The sequence below is a fragment of the Etheostoma cragini genome, chromosome 5 (assembly GCF_013103735.1).
Source record: "Etheostoma cragini isolate CJK2018 chromosome 5, CSU_Ecrag_1.0, whole genome shotgun sequence".
NCBI lineage: Eukaryota > Metazoa > Chordata > Actinopteri > Perciformes > Percidae > Etheostoma > Etheostoma cragini.
In genome coordinates, this window is record NC_048411.1 from 23,727,325 (window position 1) to 23,746,804 (window position 19,480).

General features: G+C 40.0%; 1 protein-coding gene across 1 annotated transcript in view; it reads right to left on the reverse strand.

Moving 5' to 3' along the window:
- nos1 (nitric oxide synthase 1 (neuronal)) overlaps window positions 1-17,783 on the reverse strand; it is a 35,621-nt gene extending 17,838 nt beyond the window's left edge. Inside the window, exons 1-9 of the mRNA XM_034872146.1 lie at window positions 17,062-17,783; window positions 14,473-14,572; window positions 11,136-11,273; window positions 4,870-5,015; window positions 4,113-4,275; window positions 3,783-3,874; window positions 1,424-1,565; window positions 1,179-1,318; window positions 55-229 (exon numbers count right to left, since the gene is read on the reverse strand). Coding sequence (XP_034728037.1) covers window positions 55-229; window positions 1,179-1,318; window positions 1,424-1,565; window positions 3,783-3,874; window positions 4,113-4,275; window positions 4,870-5,015; window positions 11,136-11,273; window positions 14,473-14,572; window positions 17,062-17,783 — 1,818 coding nt within the window. The remainder of the gene's footprint in view (window positions 1-54; window positions 230-1,178; window positions 1,319-1,423; window positions 1,566-3,782; window positions 3,875-4,112; window positions 4,276-4,869; window positions 5,016-11,135; window positions 11,274-14,472; window positions 14,573-17,061) is intronic.
- Window positions 17,784-19,480: the final 1,697 nt, after the last annotated feature.

The following is a 19,480-nucleotide window of genomic DNA, read 5'->3' on the forward strand; positions in this document are numbered from 1 at the left end:
CCCCCCCCCTTTTCCCAATGGAACATGACTTTGTATTTTAGAACAACACACTACCTCCAAAAGGTTGTAGCGTGAGCTGTCACAGAAGTCCCTCACGCCAATCTCTGTGCCCATGTACCAGCCACTGAAGGGGCAACCAGTGAACTCCAGACCACCGATCTCCAGCAGCATGTTGGAGACCGCCGGGAGGCCATACCACTTTAGGTCCAGGTCCTTGAACCACTCGTACCTGGGCAGAGCAAAAAGGGGAATGATGGGTGGGAACTGCAGCTAATTCAAGTACACTATGTTCCCTACTGCAGACAGGTAAATGTCAAACATTTACAAAATTCACAGTCATTAACTATAATAATTTGTGGCTGTCTTTTTGAGCAGATGCATTTATTTCCCGAGACACACATCACGAAAAAATGTGCAGCCAAAACCAACATTAACACAAAGAAAACACTCTTGACAGCTTTTCAGTGCTGGACAGAGCAGACAGGACCTCAATCTACCTCCCACCACCCACCCCTTGCACCCTCTAGGGGGATTTATAACATCGCTTTCAGTGTGTTATTTGCTGAGATGGATCTAATCTCCTGTAATGATGAGGTGCTGTTGGTGGTTGCAGCCTGTGCCAAGATGCTGTGAGGGCCAGTTGATGCAGGGTATGGAGCACGAGATGCCAGTTATTGGGGAAACCTGGCAGGGAGATCAGTGTGTCAAGGGATTCGGAATTGCTCTCTGTAGCGTGCAGAGATGTAGTAAAAGCTCTTTGGGCATATATATGTGTAAAAACAAGTGTAGCTGTAAAAACCCATTTCTTACTGTAATTATGGGTATTAGAGACAGCAGCATTTGATCTCAAGGGCATTATGTAATTTGTACAGTATCAACCAATGTGAGAAAAGGCTTTCTTAAAAGGTAAAAGAAACAAATATGAATACAAAACAGGATAAGCTTGAAACCTCACTAACAAGCCCCATGGTTACCACAAAAGCTGGCATAGCAACAGATAATGCATTGCAACACAATACAATGAAACATTCAACACAGTTGGAATGTAACAATGACCCAATCAGACTTCTTAGTTAGCTAGTACCCCATTGTTTAAGAAGTGTTGTTAAGAGATGTGTGAGTGGGTGGTTTTTTGTTGTGTGTGGAGCCCCCTCTGTTCTTGGGAAGACGTAACTCACTTTGGGTGTGTGATGGGAACCTCCAGGATGAGGTCTTCAGGAATTTCAAACAGCTCAGGGTCATTTCCATTGGCTTGCAGCAGGAGAGGCAGAACATCAAAACGACCCTTCGGAGCTTTCCATCCCAGCTGCATGCAGATCTGGTGACAAAAAGCAACATGTGAGCTGAAAATGGGACATTTCCTTCAAAGAGAGTTTTTGCATCTTTAGCACAATGACTTAAATATACAGCTCATCTTGTGTACCTCTGTAAATTCAACATTAGCTGGGTCTCCGTGGATCTGTCCATCAGGCTGCTTGTAGCCAGCATAACGAATCAGCTGACAGTTCCATACACGAAAGTCATGTTTGCCATCTATCCTCTGAGGAAATATGGTAATAGCCGACCTGAAAGAAAAAAAAAAAAGATAACCAAAAAAAAGCATGTCAGTAATGTGTAATATAGATACTTACAACATTAACATCTGTCCTAGCTTTAGTAATAATCTCATATTCTGAAATAAACATTTATAATAATAGGACTAGATACCTGTTATTTTTCCACAGCATTATCTTAGCTCAGTAGCATGATGATATCTGTTAATAATTACCATTATACGGTGTGTAATTATTTAAGTACATTAATCAACAAGATTGCTAACAGATAGTTGGCATTAATCCACCCAAAGGCGTTTTCAATTATGCTATGTGAGAGGACTCATAGCAAGGTCAAAGCTTAGCTGCCTTTTATCTCATAGTGGTGTTTTAATGCCATGACTGGGTAAACGTGTTAATACTTCTAAGCTGGTTTTAAGTCACTGAGGAGGGAGAAAAGCTGGAATAAATCTGGGCCAGTTGTGCCAGCAGTCTACGTGTGGTAGAAAGACTCTCTCAGTCTGGCTTCCAAAATCAGCTGTAATATGTAATATGTAAAACAGTCGGTGCGATCAGACTTTAAATGAAAATGACAAGTTTCATTTAAATCTGTCCTCTTGTGGTCAAAATATAATTTAGAAACTGTTGGTTGATGTGATGGCTGCCCACACAGCTAATTTAGATCAACCCGTGCTGAGGGTACTGCTGCTGGAGGGACATCTTGGCAAGCCGGAGCAAAAGATGTGCCCCCTGAAGCAAGTGCCCGTCACATCATGTGTGTATTGGGATCTGTAGTTTAGAGATATTCTTCCTTTCTTTAGAGAAGCTTTATTAGTTTGTTGGAGCTTTTTGGATATGTGCTAAAATATTAATACTTTAGACTAATTGTGCTGTTTTGTTTCATTAGTAGTTTAATTGGAAGCGTTTGCATTTGCGTTACCTCTTTTACAAACGGTCCGATCAGCCAGTATGTATGTATATAATATGTGTTTGCCTTTGCATAGCATTGCCTAAAATAAGTTTTGTTTGGCTGACCACTTTTATGCTACCACAAATGTTTATGGAGGTTTGTTAACTATTTTGTAAATTGTTTGGTTCATTTTGGGGTAAATAAACCCAAAAACCCTCCTGTGACTCCTTATGTCTGACAGCTAGGTCTGCAGACTTGATGGCTTATTAAAATAATTATAAACCTATGCACACTTACTAATTGATTAAAAAACATTTATAACTGCATTATTATAAAATAGTGAGGATATACACCCGCCGATGAAATTTCTCACAACCTGGAAACCTAAAACTGTTTTTATCACTGATGACTTATGGGTCACTAACTGTAAAGGCTATAGTAAATAATTGATGAAGCCATTCTTTAAAACCTTTCATAAAAAAGTGCCTGAAGATAAAGTGAAGAGATTAAATCATCATCCTATTTAAAAAGAAAATTTAATAAAATGTTTACACATTTTAACATAACAGATTAGTTTTTACCATGAAATCCACCACATAAATAACTGACTCATCTGCTCTTGTTGTTTAAAAAACGATAATTTTGGAACCCTTCCTTTTAGTATATTTATATTTTGTAATATTGGCAGGTGGTTTTGAATAAGCAAAATGATTCCAAAACTATTGCAACATGTTGCAATAGCCATAAACGTTTATTTATGTGTCTATTTATAATAAAGCAAGCAAGCCTGAGAGGGGATGTTGTGCTGGCTCTCTCTCATCAACATGTGTATCCGAGCTGTCATTCCGAGGCCAGGCTAAGTGTAATAATGAGTCAGAAGCCATCCATCATCCAAGAAGTAAATATAAGGTGTCACATGTGATTAGGACTTGGCAGAAAGTGAGCGAGCGCTGTGCAGGTCTGACAAATGACTGCTAGTTAGCAAGGTCTGCCGCCTCACCAACAGGGCAATGAGACACTGATAGACGGACAGGCAGCAAATAGTGTCAGATCCAGCATTAAGAGACAAAGAACATGCTGACAGATGGGACAGGGGGTCAAGTCAGGGTTGTCAGAGATGGAGACGAGTGATGAGATACATGGAGCAACAGATGGAGAGATGAACAGTCTAGTTGAAGGAAGAAGAGTGGAGTTGAACCGAAGGAAACAACATAAGGAAGCAAGACTAGATATAGTTGGCAGTGTGTGTGTGTGTGTGTGTGTGTGTGTGTGTGTGTGTGTGTGTGTGTGTGTGTGTGTGCGCAAATGAGTGCATATGTGCGTGCGTGCGTGGTGCTTACCTCAGGTTGCCTTTGTTGGTAGCGTACTTGATGTGGTTACAGATGTAGTTGTACATTCCATGAGCTGTTGTGCAGTCTCTAGCATCAAAAACCTGGAGAGAAAACATAACATTTGAAACCTCAAAACCAGGTTTATACACAGTGAACTGCTTTAAATACACAAAAATTATAAATACAGTGTGTAAGTTGATCTGTGACAAACAAATGACTGAAACACAACTGTAGCATCTTGGATATTATGCAAAAGTGGAAATGTTGGTAAAAACAGCATGTAAAGGGGCCAAAGCATTAACAGCCCCATGCTATAATGTTAGGCATACTGTATATTACCTGTAGTTTGGACCACTGGATCCTCCCTACGCATCGGGCAGCATTCCTCCATGCGTGCTTGGCTCCATAAATCAGTTCAGTGTCTTTCAGCTGGTAAGTTCCTGATGCTTCAATCTCCTTGGTCACCTCCTCCAGCCTGTCCACATGCGCCTTAGAGCCATACCTGTTTGCAGGACAGTTTCACAGGGACAATAGAATATGTTGACTACAGTACAACACAACAGGTAGGCCTACTGCATGTCAACTATCTTTTAAAAATGGATACGAGCTTTGCTGACCGATGGCCTCGCCAATTTGTCCTAACATCCAAAAATCAACTTGGCAAATAAATTAGAAAATCAAAAACCTAAATAAACCAGAAAACAAGAAATGTCCATTCGAGGCAGAATTAACGTGTGCACCTTTTTAACAGCATTAACAGGACAGTTTCACCTGGTTTCCCCTTCCCTTTTCAAAATGTGACGCAGTAAACTTTCTCAGAGGACATATTTACTGACCATCTTTTACTTTTATCTAAGTACATCTTTATAGTGATTTGACTTGTACTTGAGTAAAATGTATTCAATTTAACAGCACTTTTATTTAATTAAAATATTTTTGTACTCTTTGCCTGCTTATTTTATGCTACAGAGGGAAATTTAAGTTACCATGGTGCACCGGACTAACTAGCTAACACTAATTCAATGGGATTTTTACTTAGCGTTAAGCCTTTTTGAGGTCTAACTCTCAACAGTGCAGATGTACAGGCCACACTTACCTTTTGATGGAGCTGTAGTACTGGTCTAGGAAGTCAGTAGCCAGTGGAAGGAGCTCGTCTTTGGTTCTGACCTCGTCTGGTTTGCGGGCCTGCTGGTTGGGCACCATCACAGAGCCGATGCACACATTTTCAGTGCAGATTGGCATCTGAAAAGACAGACATCATGAGAGACGAGGGAGGCTCTCTGGTAGTGTATCTGGGCATATCGACAACATTTACTTTCTAGCAAAGAACAGCGGTAACTGTGTGAATGAATTTTATCAGTGCCATTCAGGATTCCTGTTCAAGAATTGTACAAGATGCAATGCAAAATAAGAGAGGCATGTCACCCTGTTTATTTCCAACAGGTAGACCTATTATATGACCATCCTTCTCTATTCATTGTAGATTAACCAGATAAGTCTAACTGCGTGACATGAAACAGCACTAGGAAATGCTTGAGTTAGTTTACTTTGCGAATTGAATTGTTGAAAAAGAAAAAGGCAATACACTTCTCAGGTTGCCAAACCTGTGTTTAAAATATACTTACTAAAGAACTGTTTGGGTTGTATGGGACAAAAGGCTGTCAACACTTTGTAAACAAAAAGTCAAGGCATTGAACAAAAAGCCATCAAGTTAGCGTCATTGTAACATATTCCGAAGACATGGTCTCATGAACTTTCTTTCTGATGTTAGTCTAGTCTATAATGCAATCAATAATTTGTCCGCTTCTCCATTAAATGAGTTTGTGTCACTGCTTTCAGGGACTGGGATGAGAACTAGGACGACCGATAGAGGTGACTGTGCAGTACAGCACACATCTACCTAGTTGGACAGATCAGTCTTCTCTGTTGGAGCCACACATTATTGGAACTCAGTACCAAGCGAGATCAGATAATGTAACAAATTTGTTCATTTTATTTAAAGGAAATGAAACAAAACCCCTGGCTAAAATCAACCCAATCATGCTCCCATCAATCATAAACCCAAACCGTCAATCTTAATGTAGTAAAGTCCTGTTGTAGTGGTATCTTAATGTTGTGATTTTATTAATTATTCTATCGTTGTGGTGTTTTAATGTTGTGAAATTGCATTGTTGCTGTTGGCTCTATGTTGTGGTTCTTGTTGTTTAATTAGTGTTTTTATATTGTGTTGTTGTAGTGGGCGAGTGTTAATACTGTGAAATTTGATTTTTGTCTTTTACTACTGTGTGTTAGCATTTTGATACTACAATGTTAGATTACCCTTTTGATTTGGACAGATATGTTATTTTCTTTCCTGCTCAGGAACTACAGATGAATATAAGCATATAGTTATCACTGGTACAGAGCTGTGCATTGTCCATGTCAAATAAATGAATAAACTGAAAAAAAACCTGCATTTTTATTATATTAACCCACAGCTTGCTTGTTAGCTGGAATGTTTTCAAATTCCAGTTATATCATCAGATGTTCCTCTTGGTTCAGACAAAAAGTCAAGTCTTTTATGAATTCCGGACTTCATTCAAGGGATCATAGCTATTTTACTATTTATTTAATTACATTGCCCACACATGGCTGGCACGCATGTTAATGAATGAGTCAGTCAGTGAATCATGGATTGGTATATTTCTATGAAGTAGAGACGGGAGGAAAGACAAGAAAATACAAAAACAAGAAAATCAAGAAAACATAGAGATGCAGACAGGAAATTGCTCATAGCTGCGAGCAATCTTGTGTGGTCAGTTTAATATGATTAGAGTTGAAGTCAGCTGTCACATTGGTTTGCCTAAATGCCTTCACCAGCTCTAAGAGTGAAATCAAATGAGTGAGCAAGAGCATACAACAGGAATGATAGCAAGCAGCCGAAGAGGAAATTTGACACTGACCCCAACGCTGCTAAAATTGGCTTGTTACGCCAAACCACACATTTGCACTGTCCAAACACTCAGACATGGACCGGCAGTCTGTCCAAAAATAAACTTCCCTCCGTGTCCCTTCCAACAAATCCTTGCCTGACAAAAAAGAAAGTAAAAAAAAAATCTCTTGACCAAGGCAACAAACACACCATCACAGCCCATCAAAACAAAGACAAAAATTAAATAAAAATGAGTAGGAATATGTGAATGTGTCCACGAAAACAAAAACATTACTAGGATAATTCCGAAGAAAAAAGGATACAAACAAAAGAACATTGACAAGAAGAGAAACAAACAACGAGGAGACAGAAAACAGTGAGAGGTGACGGATTAAAAAGGAAATGGTTGAGTAGAGCAGGGAGTGTTAAAAATAAGACAAAGGAATCACTTGTGCTTCTGCACGTCCGCTCATCATACCGCTCTGGGCATTCATGCCAGCCAGCTGTCCTTTTCGAAAAAGACGGATCATTCTCGAATACAGCGGCGTCTGTGATATATAATAAATCTGAAGATGCTATTGAAGGCCATTCATTGGGATGCACACCCTGTGTCCGATAAGTCACCGAAGCAATTAGGCTGGCATTTGCTGTTTACGAATGGCTGCTGTGTTTTGGGGGCTGAATGCTTAAAAAGCGGGGTTCACCTTGTGCTTGATAGAACGGCTTACTAAGTAGAAGGAGAAACTTTAACAGCATAACAAAATGGGGAGAAAGGATGGACAGAGTGGTTAATAGATGAATGGGGATGAAAATGTATCACATAGAACCTTTTTAATCAAATTCTTTGCATCTAGTTTTTTGGAGTTCTGATTGTCTTTTCACCCAAGAAAAGTGCAATATCAGTTGTTTGTCCCAAAACCACATAATGTCCTGCCCGAAACAACATAAGTTTACATTTAAGTAGTCTTGCATTGCCGGACCTCCACAGCTTTGGGGATTAAGTTCTGGTTAGATCACACAAACATTATGGGATTGGAGAAAAATGCTGGTTGTTAGCATTTATTTAAAACATTTACAATCGTCCTAGGTTGCGCTAAGCAACAGTGGCTCTTCAAAATGGTCTTGGGAAAGAACAGTTGCCCCCCGAAAAAAAACGCCACATAAAATATTAAATGAAGTTACACAATACCGCAATGTGAGCTATTTAAATTAGCTGGATACATGGTTAAAAGTAATATGCTGTGTGTACTTTGTCCATAGCAATCCTCACAAACTGGTCCCAAAACGTCCAAGTTATATAGTAAATGTCGTTAATGCATTCCTTGCAAATCTTTACAATCAGTCCCTGACAAAAACCAAGCAGGCCTGCCTTGTTGCACAGAGTTTGAGAACAACATAACACAGATAGCAGAAGGTGAGGGACCTTCATATCAAAGCTCTCTAACAACCATAATAAATATGATAGCTGTCGGGTAATGGATGGATGGGTCAACAATAAAACCTGACTTAAACACAGTAGACTTCTGTTTCTTTCCTGTTTCCAGTAAAAGATCAACATTAGTTTCTTAACCAAGATCATTCCAGTACCTAAACTAATGTATTGCTATGACATTTTGTGCAGACTATTGTACCATGTTCCTCTTTGGGTAAGCACACACACACACACACACACACACACACACACACACACACACACACACACACACACACAATCACCAACATTTCAGGCAAGAGCTCTTTAATGTATGAATAGCTAGTGGGAAGCAGAGAAAAAGGCACGTCATGCTGTGCTATTATTCCTACTTGACTTGCAAATTCTGTGTTGGTAAGTCTGAATAAGGCTAAAAACCAATAATTTTTAGTTGATGTTCATTGGTGCCAATTAAGATTACAATTACAGTTTTTTACAGTTGCTAGGACACATTTCTCCATACTTGGGTCACCTTTTCAAAACTCTTCACACTGAGCTCAACAGAAGTGAATGTGGGCTGCACTGTGGATCATTTATCATTTGGCACAAAATGCATTCAATGACTACATCTATCAAATGACATTCATTTTTTTCTCACTTCAACTGCCAAAACTCTATGTACCTACAGGCCAAATTGCTAATGCTAACATGCTGTTTTCAAAACTGTTAAACTTAAGTTCAAAACAACAACGTAATAAAAAACTGAATAAGGCAGCAATTTGTTACATTTCTACAGTAATACTGTGATGAAATCTTTGAGTCAAAAAATGAAATGCTATGAAAAACAATTGAACTAACCACAGCTGATTCTCATTATGGCACACCTACAACACCTTGAAATAGTAACACTTACACAGGTGTTACTCTTGAACTGCAATTGCTTTTCTGCTTAGAACTTAACAGCTACCTCACACAGGTGGGAGATGTAGGTTGTTCGCTGATGTGCAGGAAACTGCCAATGTTGATGTGGTCATCAGAAACATTGGCATAAAACTCATTGAGATTCGCGACAGAGTCTTATTAGACAAAGTTACTTTTAAAAATATTCACAGTGTAGGCAACAACTATTTCTAGAGTCCCAAAAAAAACATCAGGTCAGTATGAATTTAACGTGTCAAGCAACTCAGGAACCAATGTGTCCAGGTAAGATACAGAATTTCTATAGAATACAGAACCGTTTATGAACAAAACCAAACACATACAATGACATACATTGGAGGTAATGCATACTACTGCAATAGTCTAACTCTTATGTTGTCCTTTGAGAGTCATGGAGATTGAAGGCAGGCAAACACCCCACATTTTTGTCTTTGTGGATGAGGCGGGTTTTCACTTGGCCAAAACACGATGATGAGGAAGGAATGTAATTGGGAAGAGTGCCACAGTGGATGTCCCAGGCCAGAGGGGTGCAAACATCATAATGTGCGCAGCAATATCCACTTATGGACTACTGTTAAAAAAAAATAATACACAAATTGAGCAATACAACACTGAGCATCTCCTTGCATTCCTGCATGATCTCTGTGCAGAGAGAAGAAATCAGCCAGCATTTTTAATTGTATGGGACAATGTGGCAGCCCCTCCCAGAATGGTGTCACTTTTCCTCCCACCTTACTCTCCATTCCTCAACCCCGTCCTTCCTATTGTATCTGTATCCATAGATGATGTGTATACAAATTCTTGTATTTTGGAATTACTCAAATAAAAGACGTACAATATATTGAAGCCTACTGCATCATGCCTGATTCATTCCAGTAACATATATGTCAGTGAATTCTAAACAGTAGAGAGGTGTCCTTGTTTTACATCAGACAGCATTGTATAAAGATACTTGTTGTTCGTGTATTTTAGGTCATTGTTTTGCAGGTGACAAAGTGTGTTTGTTGGCTGTCAACCTTTGCTAGTGTTATGGGTGAAGGAGTTGATTTGAGACATGTATGAAGGGATTTGGTAGTTTTAATGCATTTTGAATCTAAATAGAACGGCTGTGCCAAGCTGAAAGTTGGTTGCAAGAACTCTATTAAGAGTTTTGAAAAAGTGACCTAAGTATTGAGGAATGTATTCTAGCAACTGTAAAATGCTAATGCCACAGATAACCGTAAATCTGTCACCTTTGCCGATCTTTAAGCTGTGACTTTATACAAAGGCTGAAACACAGGGCTTCTGCCGGTCTTAAATTTGTCTTGTTAGTATGGGAAGTCATGTTAGCCTGTAATTCATGTCTTATGTTTACCTTTTTTGCACTTGTTTTTATTTGACAAATCAGATTATGTCTCATTCAAACAGGAACCAGAACATCTAAATTGTTAACTGTACAAGCAATAAAACAATGTCTTTGTGCAATTGTGCTTATTGACCAGACCATTAGAAATTAGTTGCATCATATATTAATTTAAAGAACAAAATTAGTTCATAAAATGTTAAGGTTAGAGTTAAAATTTTGAAAAATGATAATCAACAAACTGTGGCAATTTTGAACACTGAATATTTCGGGCTTTTGGACTATATTTGGACTATTTGAACAAAACAAGCAATTTGAAGATGTCACGTTGTACTTTAGAAAGTGATCATGAGAAATTGAGATTTTTTCCTTTTTGTTTTGACATTTTATAAACTGATCTAGAAAATAACAGATTAATCAATGATAAAATAATCATTTGTTGCACTCCTATAATCAACACAAAAATGGCAAAAAAAATAGGCTCAACAGAATTTTAAATAAAGTTGTTTTTGTATGGCTACTGATTTCTATTTTTATATTTCTGGTCCCTTGCTCACAGTTTTGTTTTTTAGTGAAAAGTGTCAGGGCATGGAGAAACATTAGCACCTCACAGCCTTCATAAGATTCACCACTGGTGTGGAAATCCTGGCTTTTATAGGATGGCATGAATCACAACATCAAAATCCCTCTAATCCTCCAGGATGGTTGCCTCATAGACAAATGTAAACCATAAATTAAACTGATTTCCATAAGCCTTACCTTGCTGGAGCTGTGATGGAGCGTGTCGCTATAGACAGTGCCAGTCTCCCAGTTCTTGATCTTGATGAAGCGGGGGCATTTGGAGGGGCTGCCGTTCTGCAGCGACTTAGTGGGTGAGGTCCTGCCCTGGGCCGGGGGCTGTAATAAGCACACAGCCAATTACACATGAGTCATTGCTTCATGCCTTTTTTACTGTGACTGCCTAATAGGTTCCGACTTCTTTGACACCTTTTGTGCAAGCTGGATAAGTTGTTTATGACATGAGACATACTGTGGTAAGTTGAAAAAAGACACAGCCCTTTTATTGTAGGGAAGTGGATTTGAGTACCACAAATAGACATGAATTGGCTAGTTTAAGATAGGGAACATGAATAATATCTGAAGACCATTGGGAACCATTTCTTCTCAAGGAAAGTCGGTAGCTATAAAGGATAAAAGGCAAAGGTAGAGGATAAAGGCAATCAACATTTAAAAGCAGGTTCATGGCAAGCTAACCCTTGGCTCACTGGGTTTTCCAATTCTGTAATTATTGACTTATGAATGCCTGCAATTTAACCCCAAAACTAACTGTAAGCGTTCCTAGAAAAAGGCACAAAGTGATTGCCAGAGTACAGAGAAATCAATCCCACACGTTGGAAGCGCTTTCATTATCCCCGAAGGCATTGTTAATTGCACAGTCGAGCATCTCCTGAACAACAGTGTTACAATCATCATGCTGGCAGGGGAGATGAATACCACAGAGTCAAGTCAGTTGAGTCGTGTTGTCATTTTGCATCCTCTCAAACAGCAGAGAGGAATAAGGTGGATTGAATTGAATTTGATTTAGCACACACAGAGTTAATAGCTTGGTTTCTGTGCATCGACAGCAGTGACCTCAACTTTGTTGCTCAGATGTGGCACACTGCTATCACTGAGGTTGTGGACATGAAGAAAGATCATTGTACCGTCAAGAGAGCTCTGAAAACTTGTTAAAAGAAAAAGTAGAGCAGTTGTCTATTTGAACATGAATGTTAGACTTTTTCCTCTGACTAGAAGCTATAGCTCTGGCATTTACATTTAATTCTTTTTTCAATAATGCCAAGTGCAGGTTTCAGAGAAGCCTGTTTATATGTACACCCTGTAAATGTCAGTTTATTTTTTCCTTTATTTATCCATGTGCACTGATGTCAATTTTAAATGTCAAAGTCACTGCGGAAGGACAAACATCTTTTTTTTGCCCCTGAAGAAATTTACTTGAGAGCGAGGTAAGCCATGTTATGAGCTCTAAGTAAATGTTCAAAATCACTCCCTTTTTTTAACTTAATAATAACTGCCACTCAATGATAATTCACAGTCAACAATACACTCAGTAATCAGCAGTAACCAGAGCAAATGTACAAGGTCTGGATTAAACTGTGTAAATTACCATGGTTAGCATGTTCAGCTAACTATCTCATGTACAGTAGTAACCGAGCCTTACTTCTAAAGCCAAAGAGCACATTGTTACTGTCAACATTAGTTTGTTGGGGTACAGGTAATGTAAAAAAAAACAAAAAAAAAAACACCTACAGTATTGGTATAACATCCACTTATATGGTATTTCCCAAGTCAGTCCAGGATGCTGACATTAAGAGTTTAGGCAGAAGTCAGCATGCGAAAACAGAAAGCCTGTAGCGTAGCTTTGCACTTACAAGATCCAACACTGGCTGAAAATGTTTCTTAAACTAAAACAGAAATGTCTATGACTGTTAAAAAGGCTATATCTTATAGAGGGGCAATGTTAAAAAGATAAAAAATATTTTCCTCTATTTTTTGCTAATGCACAAAGTACTCCCAGCCTGTTATATTGGCACAGTTATCCCCCATGTAGTCCACATTACTGAGGAAAGTTGCTGGACCACGCATGCACGTGTAAATCATGCGTCAATCACCAGGCCTCAATGCCAAGAATAAGGTGTGGATGTAACAGAAGGGAGCCTTCCTGGAGCTAGAAAAGAAGATAAAGCTAATCTGATGAAGATAATTTCACGATGAGGCTTAATGACCAAAGTCTTTCTGGTAAATGCAGTAAAAGTTCCTCATGCAGTCATCAATTAAAACTATCAATGACAAACGGAGATGACAAGAGCAAGATGGCGTAAATGGGAAAAAGAGAAAATGAAGCAAGTGATCCTGACATCCACAGAAAATGAAAGGGATGCTATTCAATAAAGTTAATTGACCGATTTATGGTCTGACAACTGGCACCTTGTGCACTGGTAATTAAACTGTTGCATGTAAAAATAAAAACGGAGGCACTCTTTGTTTCACTCTGTTTCAATGGATCATTGAAAGTTGATGTCTTCAGAACTCACTAGCTAGTGAAATTTGACTCAACATTCTGCCATCTTTACCTATGCAACATTTAATGTTTAATTTAAACATTAAATTATGCAAGAGCATGTTATTTTCAATGTTATTTTGACATGTTTTCTGAAACTACTTAGTGTCTGACTTGAGTCTATCGAATCAAACACTTAACTATGAGCCATCAAAGTTTGCAGCACTGTCTAGCAAAATGCCTGCAGGGTAATTTCTTGCTGAATGACACACACAAAAGCACATAGGTTTCCTCAGTCTGAGTGCACACTACCAGCAAAGAGATATGGCTTCTTACAACATAATCCATACATATCCTTTCAAACCGCCGTCACCCACATTTCCCACTCTCTTCCCTTACTCTTACACAAATATTCTCACAAGTATGCACATAAACAACTCTTCTCTGCAGGTCTGATGGGTTAGATCATTTCTACAGGGGCCACATTTGATAGAGAGAGATGGATCAGCAGCTGCACATATTCATTAGGCCCCCTGGAATGATTTCGCCCCATCCGGTCCTATTGATGGGAGCTTGAGCAACATCACAAGTGGGTGGATAACGTGGACCATGTGGAGATTATCCCCGTCACAGACACTCAGACCTGTGACCAGACCATTCTGTGTAGAAGGCATAAGCTGGATTTAATGCTGAAACAGCTTTCGCCCCGGAAGAATCTAATGCCTAGGTGATGGGATCTTAAGCAAAGGCTTTACTACTATGTGCAAAGAAGCAACACAGATGTGCGTGCTCAGTTTCTGAAAGCATGGAAAGTGCCAGTAGCGTGGATTATTGCGCACAGCTAAAAAGCCAGAGAGGCAAAGACAGCCATGTATTATACAGCTGCAGAGATTCACTTAGCAGGCCTGCTCATGAACACTTGAAAACACATGCGTAAACAGACACAAGGATATTCAAGTCATTGATCTAAGAGAGAAGAGTTGCACTGACTTATGTTTACACATTCATTTCAAAGGTTGAACATTTGTTTCATTTTACCTTGTCAATGTCAGCGTTGTGGAGCACCACTGGCATGTTTTCCAGCATTCTGTTATCTGATGCCAGCTGAGGAGATGTGCCATTTCCCACGCCAAGGTCCCTAGAAGTCATACATAATTTTCTGTCAGGTGTGTGTGCTCTCATCTGCTGCAAAATAGCTCTCTCTCCCTCACTCTCATTCTAACACACACACACACACACACACACACACACACACACACACACACACAGACACACACACACACACATCTTTGCAAATAAATAAACCCTGGACTTGTATAGTCTCCAAATTGCTGTTCCCTGCACGATTGTCAGCACTCTGTTCAGGCCTTCACGGATGTGTGGACAGAGCTTGGCAGGCAACTCTCAGGTTTATTTGTTTGCACCTGTTGCGGTGCTGCAGTGGGACAACTTGCTGCTCAGCAATATCTCACCACACCTCCGCCCCCAACTTAATTCTAAAAAGAAGTGGGTGTGAGCCAAGAACTACAAGAAAACCCTGTGAGTGACAAGTGGGAGACAGGGACTTTAATTACACAATGTGTATTTATATTGGATCTGTGATTTCAATTGGCCACACTTTGATTGTTTAGTTTCTCTGGGAATAACTGGAAAAAAAAGTTTCACTTTCACTTTTCACTACATGTTCCTATTTCATCCAAGATATTAAAACTACATTTAGGTTTCTCGTCATTAGCCCACTTGTTTGGCTATATCTCTGCATTTAGACTGGTGAGAAGAGGCTAAGCCTTGGCCATTTTAACAGATGTATGGTTGCACAATTAAATCAAAATGACCTACCGGATTTCTGTCTTTCTCTGAACATAAGAATACACTTCACAACAAAAGCAGATCACCCCCAAAAATAAAAAGCACAGGATATGAGCAGTAACAGATCACACTCTGAGCTATACCTATATGATCCTAAGAAACTAAAGGAGAAGGAGAGATTACTGTGCTGCTGCTGTGACATACCATCATAAACGCCCACAGATATCTCGCTGTCTACTGTCTTTTGCACTCCTTTCTCATGAGCATGTGTCCCTCCTCCCGTTCACACTTTCTGTCACACTGAATTTCTTTATTGTTGCAATTTGCATGAGCATTTTCATTCCCACAATTCAGAGGTGGAGTTCAGAAATGCAGAAACAGCAAGAGAAGTTGCATGTGTCATTTGTTTTTAGCTCTGACGGGGAGCGTCAACGGCCTTCCACTGAATTGTGAAATTGTAACCGCTTCTGCTCTGAAAACAAGCAGTAATAATGTGCCAATCAAATCCAGGCAAATAGTCGTCAAGAAATCATTTGAGGGATGTTATTTTAAAAATATGCCCAGAAAGAACCATGTATAATTGACTATTCTTTTCACAATAACCTTTCTCGTGGGCTTTAACTTAGAACTTTTTAGAAAGCCTTCCTTCAAAGCTATAACAGAGGTCAAAATTAATTTTCAATTGGTCGTGGGAGTACAAAAGCAGTTAACAGATACGCCAATATCAACATTTCACTGTGCAAAACATTAAGACTTAGTAAGCCTTACGAAAAGTTTGTCCAGAGTGAACTCTTAAAACAAACTAAAAGCAATCTAAGTGCAAAATTTGACAGGAGACGTTGTCGCCAATTTCAAACTTCTTAACGACCAGCTTGCTGAAACTGCTGCAAATGACCTCCACAACCAAGAACTGTCTGGAAGAAGTTTGGCTCTTTTGTAAGCTGCTAATTGCATAATGACACGTTTAAGACAGTCACAGAATGCTAATTGGGGTCTACTATGTCACATTAATTAGGATTAATGGGAATTTACAGCAATACTTATAACGCAAATACAACTGTCTATCCTCACATTTTAATATGTGAACTTCAACATTAAATTAAGACATATTGCAATATTATTCGGCTACATGGTAAACATGCTCAAGCCAAAAGTGCATCTAAATAACCTCAAACCTGGTCCAAGAAAGGACGTTTCATATTAGATACAATAGATAGATAGATAGGTAGGTAGATAGATAGATCATCCCGAAGTAAATTTTAAGCATCCAGTAGCCAGAAAACCCTAACACAACACATATACTGTACACAAATATATCACACATACATAGGAATAAAAAATCCCTCACAGATATGAGATAGGAAGCTACAGTTTGTTTAAACAAGTTTAGATGAACCTAATTAAAGCAGCTGCCCCAGTAATTGAAGAATGACAACAGAAAGGGTCATGATGAATGTTGTGAGCAATTTTGTCTTAATTGAGGTGTTGTAGAGACCAGCGAGCATGATGGTAATTACCTGGCACTATACACTGAGTCATATTAGGTAAATAAGAGCTGTCTGTAGCTGCTAATGCAATGCAGCTGGGTTAGGTAGTTTAGGGACTGCACAGCGGCAAAGTGAGTGGGAAGACTTCCGTTCAATCAGGGGACAAGGTGTAGGCTCTTGTGTCAGCCAGTAAGCACTTTGAAAAGTCCCTGGCCTATGTCGTGATTCTTATTCTACCAGGGTTTCAACTCCGACCCGCACTGTGGAAGGAAACAAGCACAAAGACGCTTTAACTGTGGGATCAATAAGGTAGTATCACATCACAAATTACCGGGCCACTTGAATCTCAGCATCTCTTCTCCCCGCATTCCTTTGGCCTTCTCCATTGATCTCCTTTTTGCTGTTTTTGATGAGGCGCAGCACTGGTTCGATCTCTTTCAGCAGCTCGTTGTTCTCCTCCAACCCGTTGCACAGTAGAGCGCCGCGGCTCCCATCCCTCATCAGGAGGGGGTCCTGGGCCTGCACGCCTCCCCTCTGAAGGAGGGACTGGGTAATGGATGGAGAGGACAGGTTCTCTATGGCCCTAAGCTGGGGGTCCTTGTTGACCTGCTGCTGCTGCCCAGGGCTAAATGGGCTGAGAGGGGAGCAGTGCTCGTAGGACTTTGAAGGTGGGAAAGCGGGACGTGTGACCCTCACTGTGCGTTGACGGCCATCTCCAGACAGGGTGGTCTCCAGGTGGGTGGTGAAGCCCTCAGGCCCACGGAGGATCAGTACGGCGTGGCTCTCGGGTGACACATTCTTCAGTGTCTCCAGAGCCCGTTCGTAGGACAGGTCCACCAGGGGCTTGTTGTTGACAGCCAAGACGATGTCGCCCACCTGCACCAGGCCGCACTCCTCTGCTGCGCCACCACGGATAAGGTCAGACACGATGACAGGCGGCTTGGACACCCTCTGTTTCACCAGAAAGCCCAGACCACCAACCTTTCTCTTGAAAAGACGCACAGAGATGATGTTGGGCTGCAGCTGGCACACTGTGGCCTCTGACTCCTGCATGGCGTCTGCTTGCAATCGTGTTTGTGTGCTTGCTTGTGACTATATCTGTCCCCAGGGATGTTTCTAAAAAAGTGACAGAAGGAGGAGGGGAAATAGAAATTCTATTAGTTTTAGAGGAAATTACCTATACTGCGTGCTTTGTTTACAGTGTGTTGATTTAACAAAAGTCAAAGAGGGTATTTGAGTCATTCAAACAGAGTGTAACATTACAAGGACCATTAAGATCTGCTGAGCTACAGATGCAAAATACCATCATGGAGATGAAAAATCTATTATCCAACTGATCAGTCCGGCTGGTACCTCTGTGATCTTCAATATTAGCATCACAGCCACTAAACATTGTGTTAAGCTGTAATGTTTCAAAGGCAAATATTGGCTTAGCTACAGTCCATGAAACTATAACCCTAATAGGTAAACCACATTTGGAAAAGACATCTTTTCTGCGCCACTGTAGTGTGTTTTCTCCACTGGTGAAAAAGTAACTAATGATAATAATAATAATGGAAACATTGTACTTTTAACCTGCTATGTTTATTAAGCAGCATTAGATACAGCAGATTAAGACTTTCAATAGGAAAAAAACATGTGATCAGTGTATACAATATGATGCATTATAGATTAAACAAACCTATATAGGCCTGTATGAAAGCAGTTAACATGTTAAGTGTTAAGTGCAGGACTTCCATCATAACTGAGTATAACTGCGTATTTTTACATAGTAGGATCACTAGGTGAGATGAAAACAAAGTTTGGGTTTTCCACTATTTCCCCAGAAGTGTCTGGTTGAGAGATAGTAGCGTTTGAAACCACTACCTTTACTTATGTTGTGATTGGCTGCGAAATTAAACATAAATGGGGCTTAGAAGAGCAGACACTTGCTAATTGCTAGGAATGTTTTCAATGAATACAATGCTTAGGTTCACTCAGGGGAAATGCCAACACTTCCTTGTCTGAAACTCTTAGCTCTCTATCTAGCCACATATAAATCCTTTTCGCACGTGTCTGCATAATGGCAACTTAACTGTTGAGCGGAAACAAATAACAAGGCATGCGACTAAGCCAATTCCTTTGCTCCTCGAGCCCTATAATTTCACCCAACGTGCCTTATTCTTTTTGAATTCCAACCCCGCATCCAAGACGCTATACGGTGATGTGTTTATGCTCTGATGTGCGAAAAGGCGTTAGTTGTTTTTTTTGAAGTCGTATAGTATCTGGTAGTGTGGGTGGCGTCGCCTGATATCGTCTATGCGCGTGCTACGCAGTCAGTACGCTGTATGTAGGAGTGCGGGCACGAGGAAGGAAACTATTCAGCACCAAGGTCAGGGCTCCGCTTTCTCGACAGCCTCTGAATGCATTTTGTCATCTTTGCTCCTATGCAACAGCTCACTGACTTAAAGAAAACTCTTTCCAACAGTCAGAAATCAGAGGGAATATGCCCTTGAATGTGTAATGCGTTTGCGACATAAAACGAACTTCTCCAGAGCCAACCAAGTGTGGCGTTTATGTTAATTTGTGATTGCTATAAGTAAAAAAAAAAAAAAAATCTTATCGTTCCACCAATTCAACTCCACATCAGCTGATAATTTGCATATCAGTGATAGCGCACATTAAAAGGGATCAAGACCGTACGTCCGTGGCTTTGAGGGAAAAAAAGTGACGCACTGACTGAACTGTCCTGGGGCAGACGAATAACTTCA